The sequence below is a fragment of the Rattus rattus genome, chromosome 5, assembly GCF_011064425.1.
Source record: "Rattus rattus isolate New Zealand chromosome 5, Rrattus_CSIRO_v1, whole genome shotgun sequence".
NCBI classification, from domain to species: domain Eukaryota; kingdom Metazoa; phylum Chordata; class Mammalia; order Rodentia; family Muridae; genus Rattus; species Rattus rattus.
Window position 1 is genome coordinate 687,571 of NC_046158.1, and position 27,815 is coordinate 715,385.

The 27,815-nt window shown below is 50.1% G+C and overlaps 1 protein-coding gene across 2 annotated transcripts; it reads left to right on the forward strand.

Annotated features, from left to right (window-relative positions):
• Window positions 1-4,197: 4,197 nt before the first annotated feature.
• On the forward strand, window positions 4,198-24,076 carry Traf1 (TNF receptor associated factor 1). Of its 2 annotated transcripts, none has more exons than XM_032902668.1 (10): window positions 4,198-4,270; window positions 6,250-6,288; window positions 7,202-7,318; window positions 7,745-7,892; window positions 9,548-9,632; window positions 18,000-18,065; window positions 18,563-18,973; window positions 20,281-20,458; window positions 21,927-22,075; window positions 23,257-24,076. In XM_032902668.1, exons 4-10 carry the CDS (start codon window positions 7,771-7,773, stop codon window positions 23,473-23,475), a joined length of 1,230 nt encoding a protein of 409 aa, XP_032758559.1. In that variant the 5' UTR covers window positions 4,198-4,270; window positions 6,250-6,288; window positions 7,202-7,318; window positions 7,745-7,770; the 3' UTR covers window positions 23,476-24,076. The 2 variants fall into 2 exon arrangements, with proteins under 2 accessions (XP_032758559.1, XP_032758560.1); XM_032902669.1 differs by having other exon boundaries at window positions 7,202-7,297.
• The last annotated feature ends 3,739 nt before the right edge of the window (window positions 24,077-27,815 follow it).

Below are 27,815 nucleotides of genomic sequence, written 5' to 3' on the forward strand. Positions count from 1 at the left end.
CATGATGTCAGCGCGCAGTGTCAGAGAAAGCGTAATTTCCATCCTGCAACTTTGCTACTCAACACGGAGGAAGCTGAGGCCCACAGCGGGAGAACAATATCAGGTTTGATTTCGAACTTTTGTGTGGATCGCAGTAGAAAAGCATGTGTATCTAGAGGTGGATGCCTACCCCTCCCAAGCATACCATCACTGGCTGTTTGACCTGAGCCTAATTATGTACCTCAAGGCCTCGGTTTTCTAAAGACATGAATGAGATACGTTCAGAGCCATGACTGACATCAAATTAAAGGGAGCCACTCATTCTCACTGCTAGACGTTTACCAACACCACAGACCCCAGTGTGCCAGGCTGGAAACGGAAGGCTGGTGACCCAGGCCAGTGTAAAGTCTTCCTTCTGTAGCAACTCAGTCATGAAGCACAGGAAGTGAAGGTGGGCGTGTCGGGGAGGGGAGGGGCGAAGGGCGGGGACTACAGAAGCAGGGCAGCCAGAGAGAGAATCCCCTTCCCTAATCTGGTACCTGAAAGCATCTAATTCCATGCGTTATTTGCAGATTGTGTTTCAATGGGGGCCTAGAGCCCAAGATCCAGGTGGCAGGAGAGGGAGCAGCCGGTACACAGATTCCTAGCCTCCTGTCCTACTTACATTCTCTCTTCTTCCCTCCCATCTGTATTGTGTATTTGGGCTCCTTTTGTGAGTATGTAAAAATAAGACAGACAAAGTTTGAAAAATCCGGTGTGTTTTATGATTATTAAGGTCATTTTCTGCCTTTAAAAAAAAATCTAGGAGTTGGGGATTTAGCTCAGCGGTAGAGCGCTTGCCTAGCAAGCGTAAGGCCCTGGGTTCGGTCCCCAGCTCCGAAAAAAAGAAAAGAAAAAAAAAAATCTAACTCAGCAGTGGTGGCACATGCCTGCAATCTCGGCTCTCCCGGAGCAGAGGCAAGTAGATCACTGAGTTCAAGGCCAGCCTGGTCTTCAGAGTGAGTTCCGAGGCAGCCAGGACTACACAGAAAAACGCTGTCTCAAACCAAACCAACCAACCAAACAAACAAAAATGAAACAAATTCTCTAAAGTGGATTGGGGAAGACAATTCATTCAGGAAAGCACTTCTCCACACAGACTTAAGGCCACACCCTGGAGCCACACAAAAACACTATTTATTCAGCATGATCCTGGACCCTTGTAGTGATGGAGACAGAGAGATCTGCTGACCTCTAGAGCCTGCTCACCAGCCAGCCTGGGTTAATCTTCGAGCCCCAGGTCCCAGTAAGAAATTCTGTCTCTATAAAACGAGATGGATAACTCCGGGTGTGTTTGGGGCGGGGGGTGGGGGGTGGGAAAACAAGGCTGACCTCTGACCTCCATACGCCAATGCACCTGCACACACATACTCAGAGGGAGAGAGGGAAAGACCAAAACTATCTATAAACCATTGTGCCTTGCATTTTCTATTTCGTTTACATCGCCCTCCCCAGAAAACAACTATTTGTGTGACTGAGAAATATAAAGCAAAACAGAAGCTTACTCAGCTCCCAGCTCAGCGCTCATTCTGGAGTCTCTACATGGGGTGGGGGTAGGGTGGGGGTGGAGGGGTAAGGGGTGGGGGGGCCTTTCAACCTTGTCTTAAGCCATGAAAACCACCTCACTTTTCGCCAGTTTTCTGCTCTGTGTGTCCCGGCATTGGACCATAAACTTCCTCTAGGAAACGGGACCAGACACTTGGAAGCAGTTCCAGGGCGTTCATCGGTGTCCTGTGCTCCTCTTCAGTGCACAGTGATTCACAAACCTGTTAATTACCCAGCATCCCCCTTGCCATTCAACCCCCAACTCCATGGCAGCTGCCACGAACTCTATATAAACTGTAGAAAGCCAGGCAGTTCCCTTCAATGTCAAAGGTCTGACTGCTGCGGAACTGAGACAGAACTCGGGACTGAAACCTTTGTGGTCAGTGCCGCTGAGATCCAAAGGAACAGGTGTGGGTGAGAAGGAAATGGGCGGAGGCGTACGTGATCACGTGATCACTTGGTCACGTGCTTCTCTGTATACTCATGGATAACCTTGAGCTTCTGATCTCCTTTCCCCTTCTTGGGGTGCTAGAATTTCAGGTGTTTAACTCCATGCTCAGTTTCATGTGGTGCTGGGGAGCAAAGCCAGGTCTTCAAGTACCTAGTAAATACTTTATCAGCTAAGCTACGCCCCTCAGCCCATGTCTGCTTTCCTGATCCTCCATCGCAGCCCCAGTCAGAGACTATCTGATACGAGGCCTTGGCCAGGGAGACGATTCCTCTTTTGAAACTTCTTTTTTTAGAAAGTAAAGCAAGTGCCCCGGGTAGAGGTGAATGTTCTCCAAAAGGTTTACTGTCTTTCTGAATCGAAAGCTTCATCCATGCTCGGCTTTCGATTTCCGCTGCCTGGCTCATCCCTGGGCACGTAGTGGTCCTCCGGTGATGCCCCCGCTGTTTAAAGGGCCCCCAAAATTAAGCCGGGTGACTACAGATGAGTTTTTGGTACTTTCCGAAATTAAACTATTTCCCTTGGTAATTTTCCAGTATATGAACTCACTCATCTGAAAACAGGATGTGGCACATAAAGTGTGAGGTCAGACTGCCTGCTCTTTTTTCTTTACCCTAAGGCAGAGAGGAAGGAGGGGTGGGAGAGAGGTGGGACCAGAGAGGATCTTACAGCACCCGCACTTGAGAAATGTCACTTCGCCGATTGCATTTGAGAATCAGTGACTTTTGTGTGCAGGCGGTAGATCAGCCATTAAAGGATAGGGTCGCGACCAGAACTAAGAGACAGCCAGTGACTTTTTTTTTTTTTTAAAGATTTATTTATTTATTATATATAAGTACACTGTCGCTGTCTTCAGACACACCAGAAGAGGGCATCAGATCTCTTTACAGATGGTTGTGAGCCACCATGTGGTTGCTGGGAATTGAACTCATGACCTCTGGAAGAGCAGTCGGGTGCTCTTAACCACTGAGCCATCTCTCCAGCCCCAGCCAGTGACTTTTAATGTCAAGGACACAGAGAGCTTGTAGAATCCTTCACTGTTAGAATTGAAAGCCCCACAGCGGGCTAAGTGGCGTATGCCTGTGGTCACGGCACTTGAGAAACTGAGGCAGGAGGATCACAAGTTCTAGGCTGGACTACATAGCAAAACCCTGTCTCAAAAATAAAAATTAAAAGCAGATGAATGGAAGACCCTTAGAGGTCACCTCTGCCCATGCTTGCACAGATCACAGAGGTTGTGTTTTGAGGTTCCTGAGACATAATACTTGCCTTCAGGGGGACATTCCCTTCCAAGTCAAACCCTGAAAGTCTTTATTCCAGCATTTGGAATTCTCAGCATCACTGGCCTGCTAGAAACCTGAAGCCAGCAGCAGACTGCTACGGGGCAGAGATGTCCACACCTCCCACATTCCAAACAAAAGCCCAGCCTGTAATATCAGCACTTGGGAAGCTGAGGCAGGAGCACTACGTAAAGTTTAGAGTCTGCAGGGCTACACGGGGAGACCTTGTCTCAAAACAAACAAACGAACGAACAAATCCAGTTAGAAATCAAGTGAGGCGCCCAAACCAAATTAACCAGATAAAGAACCACTGACTGTCAGACCAGGAGGCAGTGGACATCTAAGTACAGACAGTGCCTTGTGAGATTGCTGGTTTGCAAAATCTACAGTTTTGTTTTTTTGCTTTTGTCTTGTATCCTGACACAAAATTCCCTAACTCTTTGGATTAAGTGTGTGTGTGTGTGTGTGTGTGTGTGTGTGTGTGTGTGTGTTTATGAAATGCTGTGTATGTTTAGCTTAAGAAATACAACCACTTCCCTGCTTCACCCAGTTTTTTTAGCACCCAATGCCAAGAGTACGGCACTATCTCACTGCCATCTGCACTGTTCACAGAGATTGGCACAGCTTGCAGGGTGCTGGGCTCATTACAAGAATCCACTGTGGTAAGGCTTGCTGCTTTTCTGCTGCGGGATTTCAGGCTGGAGCTGAATGTAGTTCGTGTGTGTGCTGAGTTTCTCGCGTGTGCAGTCACTGAAGGAGTGCTAGGAGTCAGCTAGCGCCAGGACCCCAGCAGCTGCAATCCAGCTCTAGGTTTCTTTGAGGGAGGAGCGCTAGGCCCGCCCCCCGGACGGCCTCCGAAGCCAGCCCAGCCCAGTCCCACCCGCCTGCCCAGGCCCTACTTCCCTTGGCTTCCGCCAGCCGGGTTCTCTGCCCCAAGCAAGGACGCTCCTGCCCCGTACGAGCAGGAGGCAGCGCTCAGGTTGGTTGCCCGACACCCTCAGGTCCCCACGTGGGTCTGGATGGGAGTTCGCGCTGTGGAACCCGCCAGGGTACTTAGTCCCTCGCCCTTCCGGAGCGGTGCCCTGGTCCCGAAGCTGTCACCTCAGTTCTACCCTCAACTCTGAGCTCGTCCTGATGTGTCAGGGGGACATCGTTGCTGAAGGAAAGGGGGCGGACAGGCAGGGGGTCATACGCAGGCGACTGGACAGCATGTCCAGGCTATGGGCAGCATGTGCGTCGTGGGATACCAATGCAGGCACTGTCACCAAAGTGTGGAATGTGACCCAGGTGCGCCCCCAAAGACTGGAAGGAGACTGGGACACCTCTGCTGAGCAGATCAATTCCCCATTCTGGGAGCCACTGAGATGGAATCAAGGGAGATGGAGGTAGGGTGGCAGTGAAAGAAATTTTTACACAGTGGTGTAAAAAATTAGCTCTGAGGGGTGCAAAGGAAGGGGCTGTCATAAAAAGAAAGGCTCGAAGCCCACTGGCCCGCTTCTAATAGGACAGGAACTAGGGCAGACCCAGAGCATTTGACAGTGTGTGGGCGCCTAACAGGGTCGAGTAGATTCCCTGGAGTTTCAGCAGCTGTGTGAACAATCTTCTTTAAACGTTTTATTGCAGCGTAAGAGTTAGATATGGAAGAGGAATTTGGGATAAGGGCCAAGCTCATTGAAAAGCGCAGGTCTGGGCTCAGTCCTTCCTGCCTCGCTAGCTGTAAGGTCTTGAGCAAGGCACTCAATTTATCTGCACCTCGGCTTTAGAGTAAGAGGGTCTCCAAAGATAGGAGGGAAATATTCATGAAATGTTTGTAAAAAGTACTTAAAACGAGGCTTGAAAATGTTGCTCAGTAAGCAAGCACTTGCGTGCAGCCTTGGGTTTGGATCGGAAAAACAAACTACTTAATTGGCTGCACTGAACAGCAGCGCCTGTTGCCTTACTCCACACAGCCTCGTGGGAGTATTCTAATGTTGATCTCTCGGAGCTGGGAGAGGCGGAGTCAATGAGGGGGAGGGGAATAGGATGGGAGGAAAAGACCCAGAAGCTAGATGGAGCAGGATGCTGGGGGCCTCCCCGTGTGTCCCAACTGGAGAAGGAAAGGACATGTGGGGGTGCAGGGGGTTGTTGCTCAGACTGAGGATGGAGGTAAGGGAATGCCTTTCTGAGAGTAGGGATGGAGATGGGAGGCCATTAGTTGAGCAGGCTGGGCAGGGTTCATTTGAGAATGGACGTCCATCAGATGGAGTAACCTCTTTGCCAACAGCCACTAGATGTTCTGGTATCATCCCAGGGAAGGTAGACAGACCGTTGGGTTTATCTAGGGTCATATCAGAGTTCTAACTTGACCTACCCACCTGGGAGGCTCAAGGAAGCTGATGGAAGCAAAAACAGTGTAATCTGCCATTTTAAACCTCCCACTGTGAGGAACAAGAAAGCTGTGGCCAGCACCTGAGTAAATTATCAAAGTTGTTGGAGCATGTCACTTGGGCCAAGGCCCCTCCCATACCTCCATCTACTGTGCCAGTTAGCTATAACTGTCAGCTTGACATGGCCTGGGAAGAGAGTCTCAATGAGAGATTGTCTACATTGGGTTGGCCTATGGGCACAAAGTGGGAGATCGTCATAACTGATGTGGGAACATCCAGCCCACTGTGGGTGGCATCACTCCCTAGGCAGAGCATTTAAAACTGTGTAAGAGTGGAGAAACTGAGCTGAGTGCAAAGGAGCAAGCATCCATGCATTTGTGTCCTTCTGTCCCTGACTGTGGATGTGATTGACTAGCTGTTTACAGTCTTACCTTGACTCCCCGACCCACCTCATCAGTGACGGGCTTTAACATGGAATCGTAAGCCAAATACATTTCCTCTCGTGCTGCTTTTTGTCAGGGTGCTCTATCACGGCAAAAGAAATGAAACTATAGCAGCATCTCATTTGACATTTTTATCCCCCATTGTACAGATGCAGAAAGTGAAGCTCAGACACATTGAAGATTGTGTGGTAAGTTGGGTGTGGTGGGGCTGGTGTGGTGGCCCATGGTGGTGCTCAACTTTATTCCCAGCACTTGGAAGCAGAGGCAAGCAGATCTCTCTGAGTTCAAGGCCAACCTTGTCTACACAAGTTCTAAGCCAGCCAGGGCTGCATAGTGAGACCCTATCAATCAATCGATCGATCAATAATAAATATTAAGAGACCATGTAATGAATCCGTGATCCCATTCCAGACCTGTCTGGGCTCAGAGCCCATGGTTTGGAAGCAGCGTGTACATCTACAAGCCCTATGGCAGTTTGGGTGGACGGAAAGGTACACAGGGATCATTTTGTCATTTGACAGCCTGAGACAGCCCAGTGCTCTAACGCACATCCCAGGCTCTGAAACTTGGCCAGGCTGCCTCCTTCTTACCTCTTCCATGTTGGAACAGCACAGCCCTGGTTGGGCTCCCACTGCTCCACCACAGGCCTCACACCCTGCGTCACTGAGCTGTACGTGGCTAAGAACTGTAAGGATCGCAGGAGAAAGTCTGCCCAGCACACAGTCAGTTGCGTTTTTTTTTTTTCCCCACATTCTCGTTTCATGCACACATGGATCTCCAGTCTGGTGGGCTGCGGAGAGCAGGTCCCCATGCACCTGGGCTCCTCTGGATCTTTGTTCTCAACAGGGAAGTGGTGGCTCCTGACCAGACACACAGCTGCCTTTGACTTCCTGAGTGGGGGCTTGGGAGGAAGGTGCTGCTGAGTCTGAGGTGTGAAGGTCCTGGTCTTAAGCAAGGGAGGGCTGTGTTCATTTGTCACCATCATGACTCAAGCACAATGCCACAGGCAGGGTGGGGTCATCAGAGGCCTTTCTGCTGCCTCTGGTTGCCTCAATTGTAAACCTTAGAGATCACTAGTGGCAACCCTTTTTTTTTTTCCAGACATAGGGTAGGCAAGTGACAGTACAAGAAAGTGACATATTGCCTGAGGTCACCCGGAGGACCCAGAGCTGGATCCTGGGGCTTCTCATCAGAGAGGTGAGCCCCGTTGTCCCAGAGGTATGTGGCTCTGAGGAACTGGGGGGTTGGCGGGAGGGGGGTGGCTGGCTGGTAAGACAAGTGGCCAACCACTTGGCCTCTCCACCGAGAGCCCTGGGAGGAGACAGAGGAAGCCAGTGGCAGCCTGTGGTTCTCAGGCAGAGGAACCGTGACTCTGGAGAGCCAAGCTCTCTTCCTTTGACTCTTTCTCTTGCTTTTTCTCGCTCTGAAAAATGTCTGGACCCTCCTTAAAGTTTTCAGCCTCTGTTCAGGGGATTTTTTTTAACCACAGAGGGTAATTCCTACTCCACCCCTGCTGTGACTCAGCGATGACGTAGTGCCACACAAGTCAGAGAGAAGATAAAGTCACCAGAAGGGGTGGCCCGGGACCAGAACCCACCTCTCTCTACAGACTCCACAGGGCTGGTCCTCTACTCTACTTGACAGACCTCCTGGCCACCTGAAAGCCCAAGATGGCCTCCAGCTCAGCCCCTGATGAAAACGAGTTTCAATTTGGTTGCCCCCCTGCTCCCAGCCAGGACCCATCGGAGCCCAGAGCTCTCTGCTGCACAGCCTGTCTCTCTGAGAACCTGAGGTGAGGGGTCAAAGAGCCGAGGGCCTGTGGGAGAGACTGCTTGGGAGGAACCAGATGGGATATGGGATTGAAGGAAACAGGTGACTGTGAGGAGGTTAACATCAACTCTGGGCCTAAATTTCCACACACTTTTCTTCTGAATATTGTCCCTTTCTCCACCTCCCCGGCTGTGGGTGGATGGATCAGTAGCCACAGAAAGCCGTCAGTCAGCCCAACTACTGTTAAGGTAGAACTTTTAAGCATTGCTCAACTATCTCTTCCTGCGTGGCCAGGTGTGAACCTTGGATATCTTCAAGCCCCAATGTCCTGCCCGTGGAGCTGTCTTCTGCCACGCAGAATTGTTATAAGAATCCATCAGTAACATTCCCAGAACTTCTTACAATAATGGAGCCCCCCTCCCCCCAGCAAATATCAAACTGTGATAAAAAGCACAATTTTGTTTTATTAGACCCAGCTAAAGGGGGCAGAGGTACAGCAGGGCATACATCTGTGCTTAAAGACCAAGTAATTGCACTAACAGCAGCATTGACACCCTGCCCTGAGCACTCCCTATGCATATGCTGTGTGCTGAGTCCCCTGCCCCTGTGCCCTCACACCAGCTCGCAGAGGTCAGTACAATCCCATAGATGAGAACCGCAAAGTCTCTCGGAGAGATCAAGTCGCCTTGCCTGTGTGAGTTCCCTGGTGAAGATACTCCTAAATGGCCTTGAGCCACGAACAAAATCTTTTCTTTGGGACCTTGCGGTGTTAGAATGTGGGGAAACTGAATCAGTCAAATGGGAAGTTCACATTCGGTGACTAAGGGGAGGAGGCTGCAGGAGCAGGGCCGGAGGTTGTGGCTGTGGAAAGGCCGGGCAGGGGTAGAAGCCACGACTGATGGGCTTCCTGGCCAACTGATACCCTGAGCTCATATCGGGCTCCCCAAGCCCCACCCCCACTGAAAACCTGGCAGAAGAGAGAGCAGGAGCTGACTGGAGTGTGCTGCCAGGGGTCCAGCCTGAGGCGCCCTGCTCTGGATTTGCCTCACTGTCCTATGACCTTGGTTTTATCCCCTACAGAGCATTTTGAGCACTTGCTCTCAGTCAGAACTAGGTACCAGGTGTCCCATGGAGCATCGTGGTTCGAATCTGATGCCTATTTCCATTAGACAGACTCTGAGGTCTTTCCTTGTTCTAATAGGCCAAGATCCCCTGCCATGACCAGAAAAAGGAGAGACCAGAACCACATACAGGGTACTAAGAAAAACATGGTGTTCCAAGCCCAGAATCCCTTGACTAATCCCTTGGGATTGGACATATTGGGGGGATTCAAAATTTTTGCAAATTTGGAAAAAGCAAGTCAGTGCATGAGGCAATTCTTCCAGAAGAGACACTGTAACCAGGTGCTTGCATGGATTATTTCTACGGGGGGACAACCATAACCACACGGATGAGGAAGGGAAGGCACGTAGAGCTAGGAAAGCAGCTCACAGCATGCTTCAGGAAACAGTGGAAGCCCAGGGTTTCATAGGCCTTGGCAATGTGATTCTAGGATCAGGGAATTACTGCAAGAGGCAAGGTCTGGGCTTTGAAGTCTGTCAGGAAGGTGGGAGTGACCAATGGCAGGTGGCAGCAAGGTATGTGCCTTATTTGAGAGACTTGTTCATGTTTTCCCAGAGACGATGAGGAACAGATCTGTCCTAAATGCAGAGGAGACGGCCTCCAACCTGTGAGCCCAGGAAACCTTCTGACTCAGGAGAAGGTATGTTAGCACAAGGAAGAAGGTCTGTCCGTCTTTTGGAGACCGATGAGATGTCTCCATCTGTGCGGGCCTGAGTTTGCTCCCTAGAATCCATGTAATAAAAGCTGTGTGTGTGAGGATCTCTGAGGCTCACTGGCCAGCTGGCCTACCTTATGTAGTCACTTCCAGGCTAATCAGAACCTTGTCTCAAAAGAAAATGAAAAAAAAAAATTAGTGGGATGGCAGGCTCCTGAGGAACAACTCCTGAGAAAGCAGGGAGGAGCACTCAACCAGGTAGACGCAAAGCAGGTCATTGCCCATGCAACCCCTGACAGGTGCATCTCTCCTTTGTCTTGAGCCTACAATGAATCTTCTTTATGAGCAAGGTAAGGTATTCATAGTGACAACAGCCCATCGTCCTAAGCCACCTGGTAGGCTCTAATCCATTTACAATTGGAACCACCAGTTGTATACTAGACTAGAGCAGGGGCCTATCCAGCCCACCTCCTGGTTTTCTATGCAGCCCACGGGATGATAATGGTTTATATGCTTTTTTTGCTTTTTTTTTTTTTTCCGGAGCTGGGGACCGAACCCAGGGCCTTGCGCTTGCTAGGCAAGCGCTCTACCACTGAGCTAAATCCCCAACCCCAGGTTTATATGCTTCTAATTGATGGAAGAAACCATATTTAGGAACTCATGAAGCCTCTGTACAATGCAAAGTCTAGGTCCACAAAGCTACCTTCACTCTCACCTGTTATCTATGACTTCTTTCTCCCTACAGTAGCACTTATAATAGAAACTTCAAAACCCCAAAATATTTCTGGCCCTTGACTTGAGAAAATCAGCCAGTTCCTGATACAGAGAGAAGCCATTTTTCAGATCGTCTCTTGCATCAGTCAAGCTGTGAGTCCAGGAGTAAAAGTACCTTTGGAAGGGGCCAGACAGACATTCAACAAAACCTTGAAATCTGCCCCCTCCAAGTTGAAAGGGCCTTGATGGGGTGCCTGTGTAGCACAGAGGTTTTCAGATCCTACCAGCTCATGACCAAATGACGAAAGTATAGAAAAATATTCAGTTTTATAAGTTCAATCATCTCCATTTAGAGAGTCAACCTTTATTCTGAGTGTGGCCTTCCTTTATATTTCTTTGCGGAAATGACATGACGATAGCTGCGAGTTTGCGGCGAATCTTTTACTAGATACAGAAAAAGGGTGGAAATCTTTATGTTCACAGTTCAAATCCCAAACGAAACTTGGGTGAGTCCGAAAGTCCAGCCACGGAGATGCCGCTGCGTAAAACCTGGCCTCTTGGTTTACATGTGAGGAAGGCACGCTGGGACCTTCAATGCCAGAGCTCTTCAGTGGCCAGAATCTCCTTGGTCATCCTCTCTGTCCCCACAGTGAGACAATACAGGCTGCCTTCAGCCGAAACTCCCTCTAGCATTAACAGTGGTTTATAGAGCCTTGGTGTGCAGGATGGGTTTATGTCCCTCAGTGTGTGGCTAGAGACAAAGTCTAGACTATTTCTCCCTTGGTAAACTGCTTGGAGATGCTACGTTGTTTCTAGAAGGTTCTTCCCAGGATCTGTGACATATGAGTCATAAGTCAACAGCTGCCAGGGCTCCCCATCCTCCTACCCTTTGATCCAGATGTAGTAGGGGCTTCTCACTCATCCCCTCCTTTGCACCAGTTCATGTCATTCAGAGACTACAGGGACTTCCTGCCCTGCCCAGAGCTGACTGAAGGGCTTTCCCTTCTATTTCTCGGCATTCCCCCCCACACACACACCTCCAGTGGACTCTCAGACAATAATAAGGATCAAGTTCATTTCCACAGAAGAATTTCTGAGCCTCCCTGTTTGGCTGTCTTTGAACCAGCTACCACATGGGAATGGACACAGATGCCTTCCCATGGGCCTCTGCACCCCACGTGTACAGCATGAGGAATGAGCTGTATACTTTCCAAGGCTTGTTTTGTCCATTCTTCTTAGGAAAATTAAAACACACCACTTATGTAAGTGTTAGGTAACACTGGCCAGATAGACTTTAACGTCACTTAATCTGGCATCTGTAATTATTTCATCTTTTATCCTGACAAAACCCGATAGGAGCAGAAGGTTTAGGTGGAAGAAGCACCTGGAGCTAGGTCTCTGACTTAACCCATGGTTTTCTCCTGCCCCAGCCTCTAAGAGACTTGAGAGACATCTAGGGCTCTGCAAGAGCACAGGTTGAAATTTGCTACTTGAAGGCTCAGTGGTTAAGCTTCGTGGAACACTGGGTAGTTACAGCAAGGATGACTCTGCTCCTGCCCCTGATGGGAACTTTGGGGGACTTTTGCCTAAGGAAAGGGACTAATACTAAGCCAGTCCTTTGCACGTGGTCACTCCCAGGTTTGTCTGTGTCTCAGATACTTAGGAGATAAAAAAAAAAAAAAAACTAGGCAGAGAGGCCAGGAGAGTAGATGAGTTCAGTGCCAGGTGCCTATCTCTCACACCCTCCCCAAACCACCTGCTTATTAGCCTGTCATCCTCATCCCGAGGCCATGATAGATCAATGTCTCCTTACTAAGGGGCCCAGTTACCAACATAGCAAGCAAATATTAGAAAAGCAGTGATAACCTAGTTAAGAGGGACTATTCTTGCCTGGAACGACCTTCCTGAACAATCGAGAGTAGGGTGGGAGACAAACCAGGGTCTTGGGGCTGGGGCAGGGCAGGGCAGATAAGGGTGCCTGCTATGTGAGTATGAGGACCCATGTTCAAATCTCCAGCACCTGTGTTTAAAAAAAAAAAAAAAGGCTGGGCTTAACCATGCATACCTGTCCCACCAGCCCTGTAAAGAGTAGGGACAGGAGGCTCACTGGGACTTGTCTACCAGCCTAGCTCTAGGTTGAGTAAGAAACCCTGTTTCAAGGGACGGGGTCTCAAGGTGGAGAAGGATAGTGTGGGTATCTGATGTCCTCTGCTCCCCATGTGCACCTGGGTGCACACATACAGCACACACGCACACATGTATGCACACACACACACACACATACACTCACGCACATACACACACAAATCAGGAACTAGAAAATAATATTTGATTCTGTTTGCTGAGACCCCCCACCCTCCACCCCTCCCCCCCCCCAAAGGAAACTCTTTCTCTTACTTTCTCCCCTCTGAGGCTCAGTCAAGAAGATAGATTTGTGGCTCACAATAATGCCATGGCTTTTTCTCGAGCCCCAAATGACAGGAGTTTAAGCAGTGGAGTCTAACTTCCAGTGTGTATATATAGTGGGCTCCTGCCACGTGGGGTTATAAAGTGACCACACACACACACACACACACACACACACACACACACACCACTCATATATTGGGTTCTGGCCACAGTACCGACTTCTTTTTTATTTGTACTGAGCTGAAGCAGGCTTCTTTTGAGGAAGGCCAGTCAGCTGTCTGTTCTCAGGGTCCCCGTGTGTGGGTAGACTCTCCCGTGTCTCTCCCAGTCTCGATACCTGTGTTCTCTGAAGTGTGATAACCAGTGTGAACTCCCCATCCTTACACTCCTAAACTGGACAGTTTGCACCTATAATCTTGGCAATCCAGTGGCATCCCATTGATTTTTTTTTTTTGCACATTTTTTCTTTTTTTTTTTTCCAGAGCTGGGGACCAAACCCAGGGCCTTGCGCTTGCTAGGCAAGTGCTCTACCACTGAGCTAAATCCCCAACCCCTGATTTTTTTTTTTTGATAGGCAATATCAAGGCCCAAGGCAAAGAAGCCGCTGGTAGGTGAATCTAAATTCCATGGTGAAGCTGTTCTCCAATGCCCTGATTCATAGACTGATGGCATTATCTTCATTTCAACTTCAAAAAGAAAATCAGCCCCAAACCTGGCAGAACAGTCATGAGAGACAAACACTCTGTAGATACAAGGCTCCTGAGGTGGGGAGAGTGCCCTAGACTACCTGGGCACACCCAGTATAACCTTAGGGGCCTTGTGAGAAGGACACAAGCATTCTCAGGAGTTAGGAAGGGGATGCTGACTTTAAAGATGGAGAGAGGGCCCACAGGCCAAGGCTGCAGGCAGCCTCCAGAGGAACATGCTACTGCCAGTGTGTCCTGGTAGGTTTCTAGCCCTCACAATCATGAGTGTGCATTGTGTTAAGCCATTACACATGAGTGTGTTTTCACACCAAGAGACAACCATATGAGCACTTACGTATATTGCCTCATAGTCTTAATGATAACTGTAAGATGTTGTCTAAGTCAGGGTTTCTATTCCTGCACAAACATCGTGACCAAGAAGCAAGCTGGGGAGGAAAAGGTTTATTCAGCTTACACTTCCACATTGCTGTTCATCACCAAAGGAATTCAGGACTGGAACTCAAGCAGGTCAGGAAGCAGGAGCTGATGCAGAGGCCATGGAGGGATGTTATTTACTGGTTTGCTTCCCTAGCTTGCTCAGCTTGCTCTCTTATAGAACCCAGGACCACCAGCCCAGGGACGGCACCACCCACAGTGGGCTGGGTCCTCCCCCCTTGATCACTAGTTGAGAAAATGCCTTACAGCTGGGTCTCATGGAGGCATTTCCTCAAAGGAGGTTCCTTTCCCTGTGACAACTCCAGCTTGTATCAAGTTGACACACAAAACCAGCCAGTACAGATGGGTTAGGGTTATCTCATTTTGCAGATGGGGAAACTAAGACACGACCACTTAGTAACTCTCCCAATGCCATGACACTAAGAATTAATATAACAGCAACACACCAGCAGTAATACACACACGTGCACACATACAAACACACATATATATATATATACACACACATATACACATACACACATATACATACACACATACATATAATGTATACACACATATAATATACACATATACACATACACACATGCACATATAATATACACACATATAATATACACATATATACACATACACACATATAATATATACACACATGTATACACACATATACATACACATACACGCATATACACATACACACATACACACACGCACATATAATATACACACACATACACACACATACACACACATACACATACATACACATACATATACACACATGCACATATATACACACACATACACATACACACACATACACATATACACATGCACATATATATACACGCACACATACACATGCACATATAATATATACACACACATATATGCACACACACATACATACACACATATACGCATACACACACACACACACACACACACACACACATTGCCTCTGGAGCTCATGCTCCAAGTGCATCATAAGGAGTGGGTGAGGCCAAAGCTGGCAGCCTGGCTGACCCTAGGGTCTTGAAAGATCTCTTGAGTCACCCCTGCCCATCTTTCAGATTCAAGGCTGATCACAGTAAACTCCTGTGTGCTCCTCATCATTAGGATGAGCGAGACACCCACGAGGCCCACAGCAGGCTGTCCTACCCATAAGCCCTGCTTACCTGTGGATACCTCCCGCTGTGTAGGCAATGTCTGAATCCCAGTGTTAGTTGCACCACTTTCTTCTCCTTATCGGTCTGAGGACTGTCAACTTCCAGCCACAAAGGGTAGGAACTGTAGATTGAAGGAGTCACAGAACCTTCACCTAGAGAGTCTCAGGGTCAGAAATACCTGCATCTAGTGTCCCTGAGCCACAGGTCAACAGCAGTGACCTGTGGGGGAGGCTTCAATGAGATGGAGTCTCAGAGCCAGTGTGTCTCCCTGATGTGGCCACCCTCTGCTTGCTCCCATTGGACATCTGTTTCCTATTCTTCATTGGGAACAGCCTGTCCCTGCAATGGGGCAGTGGGGCAGGCTGGTGGGGCTTTGCTAGGCCAGGCTCTGCATCCCAAACCAACTGTGTGAGTCAGCTGTGAGAAGAGCAAGTCCCATGGGTTTGCATCTGCTCAGCCTGAAGCCCTCTGGCTCCCTCCTTCCATCATAATCCCCTTTGATCATTCTGTCAAAGCAAGTTCTCGTAGAATCAAGCCATTATTTACATGTAGAAAAAATGTGCTCGTTTTGATGAAGTTCTGGTTAATGTATAAAATCAGGCGAGTCCCCACTGCTAAGGCGACAAACGCCTCCATCCTACAAAGAGCTGGTCACTCCCAGCACTCACAGCCCCTCTGGCCTAGTGTCAGGCAGCATGTCTGCTGTCGGTCAGGGCCACCTTGCTCCTTCTAGGCTTCTTCAGAAGGATATCCTGGAGTAGGAGGTCTTTAACATCTGACTTCTTCCTTTAACACTATAGCTTCAAAGTTCCCCCATGTTATGCCCGGTGTTAGCATTAATCCCATTTGATTAGAGAAGATACTTTTTGTGATCCATTTTGTGACCCTCTGTCTGTTTCCAGATGGTTTCCAGTTTAGGCTACACCCGTTTTTTACTACTTCCTCCCACACTTCTCCACCCTTTCTTCCACCCTAACACTAGATAGGAGAGAGGGGAAAAAAGCATAGAGAGAAAAGGAAAGAGGTCCCTAAATAAGGTCAGGGGTCAGAAAGGAGGAGACATTATTGTTAGACTACTTCCTGTTTGTTAGGGGTGTTGAGTTCTTTGGAGCAAGTTTGACCTTGCCAGCAGGATATCTAATTCGTTTTTCTTCCTTTATCTTCTTTGTGCATGACTACTTAACAAACCAACAGCAACCAACCAACAACCCACCTCCCCTCCCGGGGCCCTAGCATTTATCTACCCTCTAAAAAGTCCCCAGAAGTCCAAATGTCACACAGTATCAGAAACTATCTGTGGCTGCCAAAATCACACCTCTGCTAGAGCATGAGGCAAATCACAGTCAGCCAGGCGGACAATCTGACAATCAGCGTGGATGTACCCCCACACCTGAGGTTAAAATGCAAACATATTCTTTATAATATTCCAGTGGGTTTTTTTTTAAGAAATCAATAAATACCAAAGTTGCCAATACATTGGTATTGTGGTGAATTAAGTCGCTATGTGGGTTCACACACATCTCTGTGTAGACGTGAGTTTCTGTTTCTCTTGAATAAATTCCTAGGAGTGGAGTAGGGTCAGTTATGACTTGTCAGCAAGTGATTTAAGTAGGACTTGGCTTTTTGTAAAATACTTCTATAGGGCTGGGAACATAGCCCAGTTAGTAGAATGCTAATGTGGCACCCAAGGCCCTGGGTTCAATCCCCCGATCTCATACACCGAGACTGTGGGACATGCTTACACTCGGTGTGCAGGGAATGGAGGCCAGAGAATCGAAAGTTCAAAGCTGGCTGAGTACGATGGCACAGGGCTTAGTCCCAGCACTTGGGAGAGGATTTGATAACAGAGGCAGGAGGTTTCTGTGAGTTTGGGGCTAACCCGTTCTATATATGAGTTCCAGACCAGCCAGGGCTAAGTGATTGATGATAAATTGCTTCCACGAGTTTTCCAAGGTGTCTATCCCGTTTCATTACCCTACCCACATCTTTGCTGGGCCAACCTTGCTGTCCTTTATCTCAGCCGCCCTGACAAATGTAGACTGTTCTCATTGTGGTTACATACAGCACGTTGTAGTGACAATTTTCGAGTTCTGGTTTCTTGGGGAAAAAAAAGAACACAGAACTATTATAAGAACACGTTTTCATTTTAATCAGGTGTGAGATATGGGGCTGCTTTAGATCGTTCCCAGAACTTGTCTGCGATTCGCCTCGTGCTCTCTCACAGGGGTGTGATTTTTGCCAGCTGCAGGTGGTTTCTGTGTGACGTTGGGAATTCTGGGGACTTTTTAGACAGTAAATAAATGCTAGGGCCCTGAGAGACATGGTGACTTGTTGGTTGGTTGGTTAGTGGTCGCCGTTGGTCATGACTTATTTAAGTACTCGTGTGTAAAGAAGAAACTAAAAGAAGAAATTAGATATCCTGACAGCAAAGATAAAACTTGCCTCAAGGGACTCAACCCTCCCTAATCAGCAGGAAGTAGTCTAATGATAGCATCGCCCCCTCAGACCCCTGACTTTATCCGGGGATCTCTTTCCTTTTCTCTCTATTCTTTTTCTCTCTCCTTTCTAGTGTTAGGGGGCTGAAAGGGTAGGAGAAAGAAGGACCCACAAAGATGCCAAAGGACCACCTTCAGCACATTCTACCTTTACGTACTTCTTTTTATGATGCTGCAACTAGAGAGTGAGGCTTAGCTCCATTTTGCTGTGTGTCTGTGTACAGTAGGGCTCTGGTCCTCTTTCTGTAGGACAATTATAGCAGGACTGAGACTCCTATAGTAGAACAAGGTAGGCCAGGCAGAAGGAATAGAGTGGGCCAAGTCGTGTGCCTGGCCAGTTCTGGCCTCGTCCGTTCCTTTTGCTTTGAGTGAATCCTGGGGATGTCTCCCAGCCTCCAGTGATACAGGTGTCATTTCCAGGTTCTCCCTGATGTGGCTGAGGCTGGAATCGTGTGTCCCTTTGCAGGTGTTGGCTGTTCCTTCAAGGTAAGTGACAGTGTCAAATCTGTCCATGGTCCCCGACCCTGTGTCCCTCACTTCACCAAAGTTTCCCAAAACACAAGCTACTCCTCCGTGCGTGCGGCTCCTACACGAGTAAGCTACCAAGCAACAAATCCCGCCGTTATGTCATTGTTGCACAATGGGAAGTGGCTCTTAAGGCTTCACCTGAGCTCTCGCTGAAGTGTCACTCAAGTGTCTCCCACTCACACCCCTCTCCATGGTCCTGAATTGTCATTACGCTAATGGGCAGGGCAGAAGGGTCACACTAGAGACCGGGATGCATGATGCTCTCTGTGGGCCTATCTAAGGACTGTATTACTGTTTACGGCTCCACTCCACCTCTACCCTATACTGACAGCTACTTCCCCTTTGCTGAGAGAGTGGATCTGGCTTTGCTTGGTGGCTTTTGGTGCCACATCTCCTTGCTGGTACCCAGGGTCTCCTACTTCACTGTTTAATAAAGACCCTCACTCTCTCACCAGGGGAGCCCACAATCCGTGCAGGAGCATGAGGCCACCTCGCAGTCCTCACACCTGTACCTGCTTCTGGGGGTCCTAAAGGAGTGGAAATCCTCACCAGGTCCCAACCTGGGCTCTGCACCCATGGCACTGGAGCAGAACCTGTCAGAGCTGCAGCTTCAGGAAGCTGTGGAAGTGACAGGGGACCTGGAGGTAGACTGCTACCGGGCACCTTGCTGTGAGAGCCAGGAAGAACTGGCTTTGCAGCACCTCCTGAAGGAGAAGCTGCTGGCTCAGCTGGAGGAGAAGCTGCGTGTGTTCGCGAACATCGTTGCTGTCCTCAACAAGGAAGTGGAGGCTTCCCACCTGGCGCTGGCCGCCTCCATCCACCAGAGTCAGTTGGACCGAGAGCACGTCCTGAACTTGGAGCAGAGGGTAAGTGACATAGCTGTGTTTTCAGTGTCAGCTCAGAGAGCCCCTCTGCCATCCAGCCTCCTCACCAGTCATCCCTCTCAAAGCAGTTGCCTCCATCCAAGACCATCTCCCCTGTGTACCAGGACCTGCTATTAAGACCCTGAATTGGAAGCTTGGGTTAAAAACCAGAGCCCCACTATCCAATGCAAAGCAGGCCCTCTGCTTAGAATTCACTGGGAACCCTCCCTCCACGGCCCCCTCCCTGGCCACTCCATTGCTGACCAGTTGTGATTGCTGTAGAATTCTCTCCACTAAGCCGTGTCTTCCCTGTACTTGTTCTTGGCTGTGCCCCTCAGGGCCTGTGGAACAACCTGCATCCTCTCTCCCACGGCTGCTCTGGAACCATAGTCAGTGCTCACATCCTAGCAGACCGTTTCCTTCCACGCCTTCGCCTGCTCTTCAGAGCATGGTAGGCGGTGGTGTTCTCTTATTCTCCACTTCTGTCTCTATAATACTCCACACGCAGACTGTAGCCTCAGACTGACTCGAGTCCATAGTTCTCAACCCACCTCCTGTATTCAAGACTATTACTTTCCATAATTCAGCCAGCCAGTGCCAGACTCCTGTTACTTTGTTTAAAATAAAAAGCAACATTGTGTCATTGTCTCCCACTTAACCACTCCTGCCTTTAGTTCCACCCCCACTTAAGCTGCTGAGAAGATGCGAGCCGTTCACCTTCTCTCTCATGACTGAAGTTTATTCTTTCAAATTTCTTTGGGTAACCTATTACAGGGTCCAGGCACTGGGCCCAGATGGGCAGGCAAAGCCTCCATCTATACCATTTACACCCTCAGCCCAGTTGAAAAGTACATTCCCTGAGGCCAAGGTGGGTTTCCATCTCACCAGACTTCTGGCTCCACTCTCACTACTGGGTACCATGCAAGATATGAACAGAGAGGAAAGGAGCCCACCAGGGCCCAGGATGGGGGTGGGAGGGGACAGCCTGGACAGGAGGATGGAAATCATTGTCAGAGCTGTGAAACATGGTGAGGGAGACCAGCCAGCTAAGGGCAATGGCTGGAGGCTTTACAGGAAGGGATACGTGGGCTGGGCTCCTGCTGGATGACTAGGAGTTGGTGGCCAGGGGAGCAAGAAGAGAAAGGGACTCCAAGCATGGGGCAGCAGGACAGTACAAATGCGGGCTCAGGCTCTGGATGATGCTTAGTCAGGAAAACCTCTCTGGGGTGAATGTATTCCCATGCTCCCCTATCCGAAACAGTCTCCCAAGCCGGGTGCTGGTACCTGTGGCTGACCAGCCTTCCCTGCAGGTGGTGGAGTTACAGCAGACCCTGGCTCAAAAAGACCAGGTCCTGGGCAAACTTGAGCACAGTCTGCGACTCATGGAGGAGGCGTCCTTTGATGGTACTTTCCTGTGGAAGATCACCAATGTCACCAAGCGGTGCCACGAATCAGTGTGTGGCAGGACTGTCAGCCTCTTCTCTCCAGGTAACTCCACCTCATGGGCACAGAGACTGGTAGGGGAGACAGGCCCTAGGGGCCTGAGAGGCATGGAGTGAGAACAGCCATGCTGGATCAGGCTGGGGTCCCGGCCAGTGATTTGAGGGAGACAGAGACCGTGCTCTGACCCATGGTTCTTAGGAGCACAGCAGCAGTCCTCTCTCCTCCTGAATCTCACCTGCACTCTCGGTAAAGTCAGGGTTCTTCTTGAGGCAGTGGGATGAGAAGGGGACCTGGGAGCCTAAGGTCAGTGGTGAGAGTGGAGCAGATGGAGGGACTCTCCAGGCAGTAGGCAGCCCTGGGGAGCTGTGTGCAGGACAGGAAGACCACGGCATTAGTAAATGAGTGGCTCTTTATTTCTGGGTCCCTTGCTCAGAACAACGATTTAACAGAGTAGTGACTTGATAGCTGTTGTTATTCTGTTGTTCACTGGTAATAAAATGTTCATGCATCTGTGCGTGTGTGCGTGCACGTGTGTGCGTGTGTGTGTGCGTGTGTGTGTGTGTCTATGTGTGTGCATGTGTGTATGTATATGTGTATGTATGTGTGTATGTGTGTATGTGTGTATATGTGTGTGTATGTGTGTGTATGTGTGTGTGCATGTGTGTATGTGTGTGCATGTGTGTATGTGTGTGTATATCTGTGTATATGTGTGTGTGAGTGTGTGTGTGTATATATAAATGGCATACATATAATATTTACACACAGCTCTGGGTCTATTGAAGCCATACCATCTGCCAGGGCCAGGCCATTCCTGGATGTGACATTTGAGAGCCTTGCCAAGTGCCTGTCCTCACAGCCTCATTTTACAGAAAAATAAGCGTAAGCCAAGGAGGTGGGGTCCCCAGCAGGGGTGGCTTAGAGCTGTGCAGAGCTCTGCCCAAGGTTGTGCCACCAGGGAGAGAGCTCCCATTAGGCCCCCATGCTTGGTCACTGGTGACCTCACCTCATAGGGCCATTCCCAAGGGTTAGCAGAAGCAAGAAGTGCCCTTTTCACACCAGCCTCCAGGGAGGGCCCAACAGAGAAAACTCAACGACAAGTTTTGGGAGGCCTGGGCCTTAACCCCAATTCTGTCCCAGGACATAAAACAATACGCAGCCACTTCCCCTTCCTGAGCTCAGTCTCTGGTTATTTGGTGGCTGGTTAAAATGGTAGCTCCCATGTGTAACTGGGAGGCAAGCAGCAAGGGACCCCAGGGAAGTAATTAAAACCACAAATGCTAGCTCAACCCCACTGCTGAGTCAGCACTGTCAAGTATGGGGCCTTCCCTGTGACCAGAAGGCCGGGTGCCAGCCCCAGGGTTAGGCAACAAGAGCATGGCCTTCCTCAACACTCTTCTAGAGGAGAGAGCTGGGCCCCATCCCCCGATATCCTCAGGTCCATGCCAGCTGGACCCCATCCCCTTATCCACACTGCCCGGTGCTGTCCTGTACTGACACTGGCTTCACCTTGCAGCTTTCTACACTGCCAAGTACGGTTACAAGTTGTGCCTGCGCCTGTACCTGAATGGGGATGGCTCAGGCAAGAAGACCCACCTGTCCCTGTTCATTGTCATCATGAGGGGAGAATATGACGCTCTGCTGCCCTGGCCTTTCCGGAACAAGGTATGGCCGTCAGAGAAGATGGTTTGGGGGAGGGCATGGTAACCTGGGTCCCGTTGACTTTAGCCATTGACTTAAAAGGCCTAGGCAAGTCTCCTGTGGTTACTGTAGTCAATTTCCATTTATAAAGTGAAACCAAATGCAAATTCCACAGCCAAGACTCCCCGGCCCTCTGAGCAGGCGCTGCAGCGTCTGGGGACAGAACACCCAGAGGAGGGTGAAGACCCAAGTGCTAGGCTGTCTAAAGCCCTCCCCAGGGAGTCTGGTGCCAGCAAGTTTAAGAACAGCTTCAGTAGGCGATGAGAAGCTGCGTTTCCTAGAGTACAGTCAAGGGCTTGTGCCAGGGCGGAGTTTGCATCCTGCTTAGGGGAGCCACTTCTCAGGGAAGCTCTGGGTACAGCAGATGCTCCGACCGGTCCCCAGGCTTGACAGAAGCCCTAATCCCCAGAGGAAGTCTCCTCCTCTGCCTGGTCAAGGGAGGTCCCAGCTAGAGTTTCTGAGTTGGGATCCAAGGCTAGGTACGTGTGTCCCGCCGCCTCCTTGTCAGTACATCTTAGTGCCGGCTGCCAGTGTAACTATGACATCAGAATCCCCACTGCTGTTGGCCTAGGGAGAAGGCTCAGATGAGTCCAATTCCCCAGAACTCACATGGAAAGCCAGGAACAGGCACCCACCATCCCAGAACTGAGAAGGAGGGGACATGAGGACCCCTGGGACTTTCTAGACAGCCAAGCTACAGTAACCGGTTATCTCTAAGTCTGAAAAGAAATGAATGAATGAATGAATGAATGAATGAATGAATGAATGAATGAATAAAGGTGGAAGCAATTAAGGAAGACACCTGATGGTGACCTCTGATTTACACATGCGCGCACACACACACACACACACAGAAAGAGAGAGAGAGAGAGAGAGAGAGAGAGAGAGAGAGAGAGAGAGAGAGAGGATTTCCACTGCTTTCCTGCTGTGTGGACCAGAGAAGGACAAAGCTTGAAGCTGCTATAGTATCCAATGTTCTTTCAACTCCCTAGCACAGATGGGAAGTCCTGACACTGACGCCTCCACTCTGTGTGAACTAAGGGTCAGAGGCACAGCCCAAGCAGTGAGCATGCAGAGCCCCCTGACCCCAAACACTGGGCTTCTGTCTTACGGAGCCTGACCCTCTACCTGCCCCTACCCTACAGGTCACCTTTATGCTACTTGACCAGAACAACCGTGAGCACGCCATTGATGCCTTCCGGCCTGACCTGAGCTCAGCCTCCTTCCAGCGGCCGCAGAGTGAGACCAACGTGGCCAGCGGCTGCCCGCTCTTCTTCCCCCTCAGCAAGCTGCAGTCACCCAAGCACGCCTACGTAAAAGATGATACAATGTTCCTCAAATGCATTGTGGACACCAGTGCTTAGAGATTGGCGGGAGTGTCTCCTGAAGGGAACCAGCTTAGGCTGGGGGACTTAGCTAGACAGGCAGGCCCTGCCCTTGGAGCCCACAGTCCAGGACAAGGATGGGCCGAGGTTGGCATGACTTGAGTGCCATAACATGTTGGTTGTGGCTAATGTGAGACTGGAGGAACTTGAGCTGTGGGTACAGAGACAGTGGAGGAGAAGACAGAAGGGCTCTCTTCACACAGACCACAACACCAGGAGGCCAGCACGCCAGCAAGTCCTGAATGTTGAGACCAGTTTAGGTCAAGACGACAAGAACCTGGCCTGAGGCATGGACATTGAGCCAAGGTTGTGGAGCCTAAGTGGAGGGGCACTCCTACTCGGACATTCTCTGGAGGTCAGGGTATAACTGGGAAAAATGCCCCATCTCTCTGTTCAGACTGAAAACTAGGACCACAGGGCAGAAGGGACAGACATGAATGTGAATTTAACCTGTGCTGGGTTGAGTACCTACATTGACAGACATGTAAACAGGTCAACCCAGAAGCTGTCCTGGGAAATGCTCGCCGGCTGGATTTGAAGACCTTTGATGCTTTTACAGATAAAACAAACAACAGCAAAAGCCTTGAATTTCAAGCTTCCTGTTGCTGGTGAGACAATCCCACAGAGGATTCTGGAGAAATAGAATCCTTTACTTCTCGGCCCTCCAGCTCCCCGTTCACCTAAACCTCTACACCTAGCAGCCCAGTTACCCAACAAACAGAAGCACACCCAGCCGTGTAAGTCTAGGGCTGGTGTCCAACATAAGCACCGTCATGACTGCTCACAGAGTGCCCAGCCAAAGGGGGAATACACTACTAGGTCCGCCATTCCTCTCTCCATGCATCTTCCTTCCTCCCTCCTTCCTCCCTCTCTCCCTCCTTCCCCTCTCCTCCGACTCTTACTCCTCCTCCTTTCCCTCCCTCCTTCCCCCATCTCCTTCTAGAAAAAGTCTCATGTAGCCCAGACTGGTTTCAAACTCAGTTTATAGTCAAGGATGACGCTGAATTCCTGATTCTCCTGCCTCTGGCTCCCAAGCGCTGGGATCCAAGGCGTGTGTCATCCTGTCTGTTACATGAGGTGTCGGCGATCGAGCCCAGGGGTCCCTGCATGGTGGGCCAGCTCTCTGCTTAGCTACATCCCCACACCTTTGATGGCGGCGTGCTTCTGATGGGAGGAGAATGTTGTCTTCACACACACGGTGTGAGAGGCACTGTGCTCTCGGCGAAGCGTTACAGAGCTCCGTGTGCCGCGTGCCTAGGCACTGCAGGGGAAATGGCGAGACACGCAGCCCACTCTCCTGTATCCTCTAGTTCACCTGGAAGCCAGCATTTTTTATAATTAGCAAAAGTAGAGTGTCGGGGAAAGCATAGAAGCCACTGGACGAACGAGAAAAGGCTTCGTGGAGGAAGTGAGCCTCAAACGCCAGCCTGAAATATGTTAAAACGCAGAAGATCCGGGTGTGGAGGAGAGATCAGCCTTGGAGGGATGAGACAAGTCTAGGCTGCAAGCGGGGGCTGGGTGACCACAGGCTGGAGAGGAAGGCTGACCCAGCCAAAACAGATAGGCCAAGTGACCAGATCACAGAAAGCACCACATACGAGCTAGTAGTGCCCTGGGTCTGCTAACAGAAGGGTGAGACAGTGGTTTAAACAGACAGACCATTTATCTTCCAAAGAAGCCCTGCGCTGTTGTTCTCTTCCGGGTGACCAAGGGGTCAGGGAGGTAAGCTGCTGGCAGATCTCATTTCCTTGCACCCTCACAGCCACCCATTGAGGAACAAAGGCCTGCACCCACTTACAGATGGGAAAGCTGAGGCCAGAGCAACCATGGCAGAAACACTGGCATTGCAAGCCCCATCTTCAGTGTCCAATCTCCCTCCCTGCCTGCAGGTTTCCCTCCAGTGACACCTCCAGCCATGACACGGTTGAAAAGCAACAGGTGGGGTCCTTCACCCAGCCTGAGGGTCAACTCTGCAGGATATTGACAACCCTGCATCCGCTCGGAGGCCACAGGTCACGTTGTTGAGTTCACAGGCGACCGGCAGACAGTGACTAAAAAGTGGGAAGAACTGGTTTGTGCCTTTAACTGTGAGGTTCTCTGTAGATGAGAAACACTTGCAGAAGAGCCATAAAAAGCACCAGGCAGAAAGAAGAGTCACCATGATCCCAGATACTTGAGGGCACTGCTGGGGAAGTTTTCCTGTCTGCAGGGGTGAACCAGCTCAAAGAGGTCAGGCAGTTTTCTCAAGGACAAACAGGCAATAGGGGAGTCTCTGCCTCCAGAGTCTGAAGCTTACTACTCGCGGTGGCGTCCTCCCCAGGGACTTGGGTGAGTGGTAGGATGTCAGATGAGAAGTGGCACGCCTCCTGGAACAGCTGCCAGCCCTCCAGCCTCCCTCCCCAACAGCGGCGCCTTTTGCTCTCAGCACTCGCTTGGCGGGACGCTTCTTGGGTGGGATCCCCTAGTGACCCTGCACCAGAAGCTGCATTTCATTTGCCTCCCCATCTGGGGCACGCATGCACACACATGGATCTGTTTAGGCAGAGAGCACGCATTGGCGCAGATGAGATTTAGGGAGCATGCCACAGGGAGCTGGGTATTATAGTCACCTGGGCCTTTGGCATTCTGTTAGGAACTTTCCTCAGGGCCCACCTGTCTGGAGACTTTTCCTCCTGGGAAAGCCAGAGAGGCGAGGCGAGGGGCCGTGCTAACAGGACCAGCCAGAAACCACTGAAGAGCAATAGGAAGACCCAGAGTAGGGCAGACACTGGACCAGGCCACCTACCAGGTTGGGAGTTTGCCTCCCCCCACCACACACACAACCTGTACCCTCAGCCTCCCACAAGCCAATGGAGTAGTTGGATCCATTCCCCACCCCACCCCCAGCAACAGGGACTGTACTCCTTTGCAGAGTTATCAACGAACGAACGGTTTCTCTCTCTCTCTCTCTCTCTCTCTCTCTCTCTCTCTCTCTCTCTCTCTCTCTGTGTCTGTCTGTCTGTCTCTCTGTGTCTCTGTCTCTGTGTGTGTGTCTCTCTGTCTCTGTCTCTCTCTCCCATCTCTCTCTCTTTCAATGTGTATGTGTGTGAGCATGTGTGTGTACACACATCTACGTGTGTGAAGGTGCTTGAAGGTGGCTTCTTATGTAGTGCTGGGGACTGAACTCGGGTCGTCAGGCTTATGCAGCAAGGACTTTACCGACTGAGCCGTCTCCCCAGTCAGGCCCCTTTGTAGAGGTTTTAGGGAAAGAGCTTGGGGAGAGAGGAGGGCACTCAGGGAAGCAACTCCTCCAGAAGAGCCAAGCCACCGTGGGCCTAAGTCTTCCGACCATGCCTCATAGCCTGCCATACTGGTACAGCCAGAAGCCTGCTGGGGTCCCTCTGTAGAAGATCCCCTTGTCTACAAAACTGATATCGTTGCATACTCTCACCCCCAAGCACAGATCCGTCCATGCAGTACTCACCATCCCAGTAGTGATGGAGCCAATTTGAAACACAGCTCCTCTCTGCTACATCTGTCTTCCCTGAGTCATTGGCGTCCCATGTACATTGTGCACCGTGGGGTGATAAGGGTACCCCAAGGGCCTCAGAGCATGTGCTATCTCTGAGCTTACACCACAGGCAGAAGAGTGGTGATAGATATAGGCCCTGAGCAGCAACCTTTCAGAAGCCCATTTTCACCCAGCCTCAGTCTTCCTATCTATCTAATGGGGCCACTAAACCCTGTGAGCTCTCTCAGCGCACCACCACACACTGCCAGAACTCAGGTATCCTAGTACATGGGAACACATACCACACACATATACACACCGCACTACACTGCACACCACACACACATAACATACACATACAACACAAACCAAACATCACACACCACACACACACAACACACAGATACACATAAACCATACACACACACACAACACACAGATACACATAGACCATACACACACAGATACACAGATACACACAACACACCACACATCACATACACATAACATACACATACAACACACACACACACACACACACACACACACACACACATTTCTGCTCGGAAAGCTTCCTTTGCAGATACAAGCACTTCAAGTGGCCCTCATCTGAGAGAGTTATCAATTTCACAGGTAAGACAAGTGTAGCCTTGTCTTGGGATAGGAGGTAACTTGCCCCATGGCCTACAGTTAGTTTGTGACTGAGCTTTGGCTTCAGTGGGAGTCTGATTACACTCTCACCCCACCCCTACCCCCCTCCAGCCACCTATCCAGCAGAGCGATCACTAAAGCACGTGGGCGAACTTAAGGCAGGCTTGAGACAGCCCTT

What these genes read in the sequence shown, in the direction of transcription:
- Traf1 (XM_032902668.1), top strand. Translation starts at nt 7,771, where the DNA reads ATGGCCTCCAGCTCAGCCCCTGATGAAAACGAGTTTCAATTTGGTTGC. An exon ending in TGTCTCTCTGAGAACCTGAG is followed by an intron (nt 7,893 to 9,547) that starts GTGAGGGGTCAA and finishes ATGTTTTCCCAG; the next exon opens with AGACGATGAGGAACAGATCT. An exon ending in GTGTTGGCTGTTCCTTCAAG is followed by an intron (nt 18,066 to 18,562) that starts GTAAGTGACAGT and finishes CTCTCTCACCAG; the next exon opens with GGGAGCCCACAATCCGTGCA.